We start from the raw sequence: 8,256 nt of genomic DNA, 5'->3' as shown, positions 1-8,256 counted from the left end.
TGTGTTTTTTCAGGAAAGGGAAATATGTTGTTAGTTTATGTTAGTGTTTAATGTTCAGTTAGAGTTTCTGTAATGTTTTTGAATTCAGTGTTTTGAATGACTCAATTAAGTAGTCTCACTGTGATTTTATATTTTAATCCACTCAATTTCATATATGTACATTACACCATTGTAACCAAACACATACCTGTAAAATAATTACATTTCAACATTTTATACTCTCCCCATTCGGCAAATCACAATGGGAACTACAACAGCAAAAAAAAAAAAAAAAAAAAAAAACATTTTCAAGTGCTGTTGAACAGACTTGTTTAGTTCATATTCACCCTAAATAATTTAATCTATTACACTGAACATTTTATATTTACAGTCATTAAAAGAAAATAAATCAAGTTAAGAAGAGACAAATAATGTGAGTAAATCAGACAATCTGTGTTTTCCTTTTCTGATTCGATTTCGGTATAGTTCACTCAGATATAATGTGACTTATTGGAAACCTCTGTTATTGTAAAGGTGTCTGGATTTACCTGTTGTGTGTTTGTCAGTAAACATCCACTTCCTAATTCCTAGTTCATTCTTGTATTATTCTTAAAGGATCATATCTACACACGTACACATAACTGCACACTGTTTAGACAGCTCTGCACACCCACGGACACAGAAACCTGTTAACACTTAAAGATAAATGATTGTTGTTCAGAAGCATGAATAGTGTACATACTGTTTTTCTCATATTTTGACCATATATAGGTGCCTGCGTACAGTAAGCAGGTTAGAATTGTGAAAGTACATGCAGGTTTTTTCTCTGTCAAGGTAAACCACCAACTCTCTCATAAGCAAGGCAATCACATCTGGTCTTTATAATAAATATTTACTTCTTTTTTTTTTTTAAGTTCAGTGATTATAGAAATTTGTTCATTGATTGCATTTCATAAACCATTAGCTCAATGCAGTATAGTTTTATGTCGCCATATGCCTGACTTTCAAAGATAGATTTATTAGTCAAAAGATCACAGTTAAGTGAACATGGGTGAATTTCTTAACAGTTTTAACAATGGGTGCTTCTAACTTTAAAAAAAAATTGCATTTATTTATTTGTTTATTTATTGTTTGTTTGTTTTCTCAAAGCAAAAAAAAAAAAAAGTTAAAAGAGTTGAAATGATACTGACACACAATATATTATATTGGATAGCTGTTGTGTTTCTCAGCTGGTTTAAATGGTTACAAAAAAAATGGCAGAAATATAATTCTCAATATGAAACTGTCATAGAAGCTCATCATCTCCAAACAAGGTCAAATCCAAGACAGATGGGGGAAAAGAAAGATTAATAATAAAAAGAGTAATAATAATATCTACTTGTTTTGATAATAGATGATGATATAAAAATACAAAGAGAAAGAAAATACTTACCTTTCTCTTGTTATCAACAACATGATGTCACAAATTATTCTCTGTACTGGCGCCAGATTCCTCACAGTTTGTCATATAGCAGCGTTGTTATTGAAGACATTCATTATCAGAAAATATCAACCCTCAGAATGTTTAAGTCAATAGAAAACATTATGCATGCCGATTGCCAATACGTTAAAATATGAGCTTTAAGTAATAAATGGATTAACATATTTTTCTATCTCTCTCTCATGGACACACATTAGGAAAGAGAAAAGTTGCATCTACTACGAAAAGATTGATAAAAAGTAGAGCTAGGTTTAAAGGTTAGAATTAAAATATTCACAACTCTTTTGTGTCGAGTCAAGTCTGAAGTCTATTAAAGGTCATCAATTGAGAAATCAACTTTTCCTTGAGCTTTTGATATATAAGAGATACTATAAGAATATCCTGTAAGTTTCAGAACTGAAAACTTCCTTGTTAGTCCAATAAAAGCTTTTACTGACACCAGGGCCAGTGACAATACTCAAGACACATCATAAATAATGCACAATAAGACCATTATACACATTGAAAAAGATTTATGTATTTGACTGATCTTGGAATGTGCCTATCTATGTCATATGTTAAACGCCGCCTCTGCAGAAGAAATCAACGCCTACGCCTACTTCATCATTGCAACATACAAATACCTCATTAAGACGTCTACAAATGCATAAAACTCATCAGAAATCAGGTAATAGACACTTTTAGACACTTAATACTCAGGTAATAGACAAACACTTGTTCAATGATTTGTAATCATGTTTTAAAACATAACTCACATTTTCTTCAGGAAATGCACATTCTACTTCAAAAGGCTATGATTTTCTTGAATAAATATGAGTGCAGAATGAGTGCAATATGATGTTTTATTGAAAATAATACAGTTTTACATCACCATTACGGTGATCAGTGTTTGCTTTAGTTGGACTCTTGACCATTGACTCTTATTCATTAGTTTTTTTTCTGGCTGCTGTAATTATGTTTATAAAACACATTTGTTATGGCAAGAGAAATGAAGAGAAAATGTGATCAGGTGATGACAATCATCATTTAGTGGTCTGATTCATTGATCTCATTCAGAGTTTAATCTTTGATCTTACAATTGATGTGTAATTATTCAGACACACACAGACATCAAGAATCATCATGTGAATCTCAACAATGGTGATTAACATTACAGATAAAGTCTGAACATCACAAAACAAGGAACTAAATACACAACAAAACAACAGCAAAAATAAAAGCAAATTGTCAGACAGTTCAGCTGCATAATTTATTCATGTCACAGTGCATGCACTGCATCATGATGCTTTTCATTTGATCATCGCCATTGGCCCTGTCCCAAATGGAACCCTAATTCCTTGTGATCTTCCTCTGAGTCCACACGTTCATTACATAATGTCCAGTAGAAGTCTGCTGCGAATCCTGTGGGCCTCATTTATAAAATGTGCATATGCACAGATTTGATCTTAGAGTGTGCATACGTTAAAATCCTCTCCAACATTCATTTTTATAACTGATATATAAATTGCTAACAAATAACTTGAAAAAATGCAGTGAACAATGTAATTTACTCTACAGCTTTTAGCATGTACTCGCCACAAGCTTTCCTCTCTTCTGCCCTTCTTCGACTGTTTGATGCCCTTCATAAATTCCCGTAAACTGTTTCCTCTGATGTAACAGATTTGCTGCTCAGAATTTATTTTTTTCCTATTTCAGTCTCTTTGAATAATTTTTAAATTCACTAAAATTACACTTAAGCCATTTCTGAGAGTATGACTACAACATGGTAATTGATTAAAGATAATTACATTTAACAACCAATGACCCTGATCCCATTGCAGAGCTCCAAACCCTTTATTGTTTATGCATACTGGTTATCAGACATATAAACATAAAAATAATCGTTATTGTTATGCAAACATCCTGAATCTCCGATAGCAGAAGCATGCTGAACTTCATTAGAGAGCTTTTGAAGAATAGTACACTTTTAAAAAGATTAAGAATAATTAACAACAATAACAATATAACTGACAGCATGTACAGCACAACTGTCCTCTTTATCAAAGAACCCTGAGAATTACTGTTCAATCAATCTTTAGGAAGAGAGACAGAGCGAGAAGGTGAAAGGAATGATGGAGAACGTGAGAGAAAGGGATAATAAGAGTGGGTTGGGTACGCTTCCAAAGTTGAAGTTGGATGTTGGATTGAATTCAACAAATCCAGGTGTGTTGTTTCCCATGTAAGACTCGATCCAGTCCTGGTATCGAGAAACTCTGGCGAACACACTGGGATATTTGCGGTCATCACATTTTTGTGAAGTAAAACTCGAAATGCCGGACTGAATCCACAGGGAACCGTTCCTACTGAGCACTGGACCACCAGAGTCTCCCTGCATTGAAAAACATTCAGCATTTATATCTCTGACAATATACAGTGAACAACTGTTATAGACACAATGATAAAAGTATGCTAGCCGTGTGTCCACCCAAGCATTTTTATCCTGAGGCCAGCATACATTTTTCAATTGTTTATAGTGGGAGCACTAACGGTTTTTCTTTCCTTTGTATCCTTCCCTCGCTACCTGAGACGTGAGGAGAGGAAGCGAGGAAAAGAAACAAGGATGCAAAAACTAGAAATGAAAAGCAACCCAAGAATGTTTAACTATGGGTAAAACCAAGTGTGAGAGACATGTCCTTGAAAATGAATCTAAGATGTTTTGATCGCCCCCTGGTGGCTGGATGCAGTAAAGGTCCCCGTCCTCTCGGGACATGAGCCAGTTCTCATTGCAAGTTTCATCATTACTTACATAGTTCAGTGATTTGGTGTTTCCCAAAACCATAGTTAAAACGAACATTCACAAACTTGTGTGGTTGGAACGACAGCTCTCGAGAAATTAGCAAACTGGTACAATGTATATCATTTATTTTGAATATATACAAATGTCATTTACATATTTTAATTTGTCAAGAGATTTTAAGCAGCGTTTTTGAAGAGTGCACTTGTACGTAAGAACGAGCCTATGAATCTGGAAATAAAGCAAAATAACTGAGAAAAATGAGAATTAGTCCTCAGATGCCATGTCTGTAATTTACAGCAAAAAATCTAGCAATAATTAATTCTCAAACAGATTAATTTAAAGAAGTTATTACTCCACCACCTATTTGATATCATTCACCAACGTGGCTGAACAACAGGTTTGCGACAACCAACCCAATCTCACGGCAATTCATACGTATTTTACGAGGTGGCTAATTCCTACGAATTCATACAACCTCACTTGTACGAATTCATACGTTTTTTTGCTAAATTGTACGTGTTTTACGAGTTGACAAATTCGTATGAATTCATACGAATGACCTACCCCAAACCCCGGTTTCGGGAAACAGTTGTGACTAGCTAGCTGATTTCTTCAACAAAGCATCGTACAATGATAGTGAAGCAGTGAGTAATGTCGTTGTATAGGAAATGCACCTCTGGCTGATTTTAGGTGAAAAATTTAATCTGTTGGAGATGTCCAAGAGATTTAGGCACTGGAAAATATCCACAGAGAAAAACAACCAATATGGGAAAGTCCCATAGCAAGCTTGACAAATATACAAATTTTTTTTTTTTTTTTTGTCAAATGAGAATATGATATCAAAGATTTGGAACAAATATTCTGACTGAAACTCTTCCATCCAGATAGAGGTATTTTCTGCTTTTATTGTTATTTTTATTTCTTATGCAATCCATTTTCATTCTTATGTATTTGTTTCATTTTCATGCAAAGCATTTTGAATTACCATTATGTATGAAATGTGCTATGTGCAACGATGGGTTGCAGTATTCAAAAGCACAATGAAGGAGATATCTTCAAGAACATTTAATGGAGTAATCTGAACAAGAAACAGGGAAAATCACCAGGAAAGTAACTGCAAACACTGAGTAACATAAACAAAGCTAAACAAAGACTGGACTGAAACTAAGGGCTTAAATACAAAGAAAACAGGGGAGCTAACGAGGTTAATTAAACAAACACACCTGAACTGAAGACACTAATTAATCTGTAACCAAGGATACAAACAAGTGGCAGGAAACTGAGAACAAAGGAGAACATGTGACTAAATGAACAAACATGTGACACTATGTAAATAAACTTGCCTTGCCTAAGGTCAGTAACTGTTGATAAAAACAAACTATTTGTGTAATTAGATAGTAGTAACATATTACTTCCAGTGATTGTGCCTCCAGCGCATCCAGCTAGGCATTTTCAGAAGAGTAAATTAACAGCAAATTTTCATTTTGGGTGAACTAGCCCTTCAATTTTGGGTGAACTAGCCCTTCAATAGCTTTTTTCCTGCCTCAATGTTGTAGTGATGGGTCAACAGCGTGTGGATCCATAAGCAGCTTTATTACACACAGCAGCAGTACAGAAAAGGGCAGAGCAATACCGTAGTCAGGGACAGGCAGGGGTCGAGGCAGGCAGCGAGAATCAGAGACGGGTCACAGGCAGAGATCAAGACAGGCAGCAAACAATCACAGTCCAAGGTACAGGCAAAGTTCAAGGCAGGCGGCAGAGGTTCACAGATAACAAACGGTCCGGGTAATAACAAGAGATCAGTCCACAGAAATAACGCTCAGAAATGACTACCGTAGCAAATCAAGACTTCGCAAAGATGTGTTGTGCGTGTGAGGCTTAAATAGTGTGTGTGTGATGTGGTGCAGGTGAAAGTGCAATCAGTCCCAGGAATGAGGGCCTATGGGAAATGGAGTCCGAATGGCAAAGAGTCAATATTCCAGAGATGGCTCCCTCCGGCGGTCCGGAGGATGAGCCGTGGGAGCCATATTCACGACAAATGTCTTATTTGAATTTATTTTATAATCTGCTTTGCAACTCCATTCTTTCCTATGCATATCAAGTGAAGTAAAAACCAGTCATAGTGTACAAGTTCATGATCAGTGGAGTAAAAACTGGGCTTAATTAAGCAACTAGGTTGGCAGTGTAAAGTTTGCAGGTGAGTAGTATTGTGTAAATTTCTTTGGATTAAAAAGGGTTAAAATGAATGACTGGTAACTTACCGGACATATACTTTTCCCTCCCTGATTTAAAAATCCAGCACAAATCATATTGCTTGTGATGCCATTGATCAACAAATAAGCTTTATAGCAGTTCCTGTTGCTCACAATGGGCATCATCAACTGCTGCAGTATATCAGGAGCCTGGCCTGTGAAACAGATCAGAGGACACTTTTTATGGCTTTTAAAAACCATTTCTAGGTAAACTGTTGAGGTTTTCAGTATTGTTTGTATTTGGTTAATTGCCAAGTGAATGTTCACTCACCTCCAGATTGTAGCTTGCCCCATCCAGTGACCCAGCTCTCTGTACCTGCATCAAATACACTACCAGCCGCCGCCAGACAGACCGGCTTAATGTAATCAGAGAAAGGCACAGAAGAGTTGAGCTGGACCAGTGCTATGTCATTGTCAATAGTCTTACTGTCATAGTTAGGATGGGTGATGATTTGACTAGCTGTCCTGGATGTCTCATTAGGGTTTGAGCCGGATTGTCTCAGACGCCCGAAGTACATCACAACCTTAGACACATCAATGCTGTAAATAGAGAAAGTCTGCTTTAATCTCACTATTATCAATCTACAAATGTATCTTGAGCTTTATTTTTCTTCATACTTCTCGAAGCAGTGAGCTGCAGATAAAACCCAGTCTTTAGTGATCAGAGTCCCGCCACAGTTATGGCTTGAGCCGAAGACATAAATGCTGACTTGCCACGGCCAAGCCCCTGCTGTCGCATTCTCCCCTCCAACAATCCTGCTGTTGAGGGGGGCTCGACCACATACTGATGATGAGAAAGAAGATATGAGATTTCCTTGTTAACATTCCTCACCGACATAGAAGAAACATTCTGTGTGGAACAAGAGTTTTATGGCCATTATGGCTACTTACCATCTAACTGGCCAAGGGAACCTGTGTTTAGACAAAGTAAGTAGAGGATATAGAAGAGAGTTGGTTTGTGTAGACCATGGTTACTGGTTCGCCTGTTACATCAGCGCTGGCACATGTTGACATGAAAACAACATACAATCTTTCTCCTGAATAATGGTGTTTATGGATTTCAGCCAAAATACCTGTTAAATGATTTTACAGGCATATGAAATTAAGTAATTAACCTAAGAAAAGCAATTTGAAGAATGTATGGATGACCCAAACCCCAAAGTGTAGCTATATTTGAACAACTTAAATAATCTGTATTTAGTGAGAGTGTGCGTTTTCAAACAACGTGTAGTTGTAGTAGTTTGCTCAAGTAGTATATATTGCTTCATAAAAGCTTGGGCACTTCTCAGTTTTTATTATTATCATCACAATTTTCCACATTTTAGAATAAAGGTTCTACAGTGCGTGCAGAATTATTATGCACATTGATTTTCTGATCATATTTTTTTTCCAGGTACATCTTACCAATTTCAAACCACATTAATCTTAATAAATACATAGTTGATCAAATATAATAATTCATTTAAATTACTGAATAACTTCAGAACCAAAGTGTTAAAAACACAACCCCATCACAAACTCACAACCCCATTATGATCAAAGAAGTAACAGGGTTGAGTGTGATGGGGTTGTGATTTTTTGCTCAAAATGGCCACTAGTGAATGACAGGAGAGCACATGGCATGCATGATAATAAGAAATCACGTATATTGTTGAAATAACAAAGATAATTTTCACAAGTAATAGTTTTCTACCTTTATTTGATGTAACAGAGTTGAGTTGTTGAGCTTGACAACCACAATATCACAATATAAATAAGTTATATTCATA

General features: G+C 35.9%; 1 protein-coding gene across 1 annotated transcript; it reads right to left on the bottom strand.

Moving 5' to 3' along the window:
- Positions 1 to 2,283: 2,283 nt before the first annotated feature.
- LOC127510219 (chymotrypsin-like elastase family member 2A) lies at positions 2,284 to 8,018 on the bottom strand. Its single transcript, XM_051889786.1, has 6 exons — positions 8,014 to 8,018; positions 7,379 to 7,470; positions 7,106 to 7,271; positions 6,759 to 7,027; positions 6,497 to 6,642; positions 2,284 to 3,827 (listed from the first exon to the last, which is right to left on the bottom strand). Exons 1-6 carry the CDS (start codon positions 8,016 to 8,018, stop codon positions 3,534 to 3,536), a joined length of 972 nt encoding a protein of 323 aa, XP_051745746.1. The 3' UTR covers positions 2,284 to 3,533.
- Between the last annotated feature and the right edge of the window lie 238 nt (positions 8,019 to 8,256).

The sequence above is a fragment of the Ctenopharyngodon idella genome, chromosome 3 (assembly GCF_019924925.1).
Source record: "Ctenopharyngodon idella isolate HZGC_01 chromosome 3, HZGC01, whole genome shotgun sequence".
NCBI lineage: Eukaryota > Metazoa > Chordata > Actinopteri > Cypriniformes > Xenocyprididae > Ctenopharyngodon > Ctenopharyngodon idella.
The sequence above is the reverse complement of the archived record's forward strand: the minus strand, read 5'-3'. Positions and strand labels throughout refer to the sequence as shown.

What these genes read in the sequence shown, in the direction of transcription:
- LOC127510219 (XM_051889786.1), bottom strand. An exon ending in TTCCCTTGGCCAGTTAGATG is followed by an intron (nt 7,272 to 7,378) that starts GTAAGTAGCCAT and finishes TCTCATCATCAG; the next exon opens with TATGTGGTCGAGCCCCCCTC. An exon ending in GGGCAAGCTACAATCTGGAG is followed by an intron (nt 6,643 to 6,758) that starts GTGAGTGAACAT and finishes TCTGTTTCACAG; the next exon opens with GCCAGGCTCCTGATATACTG.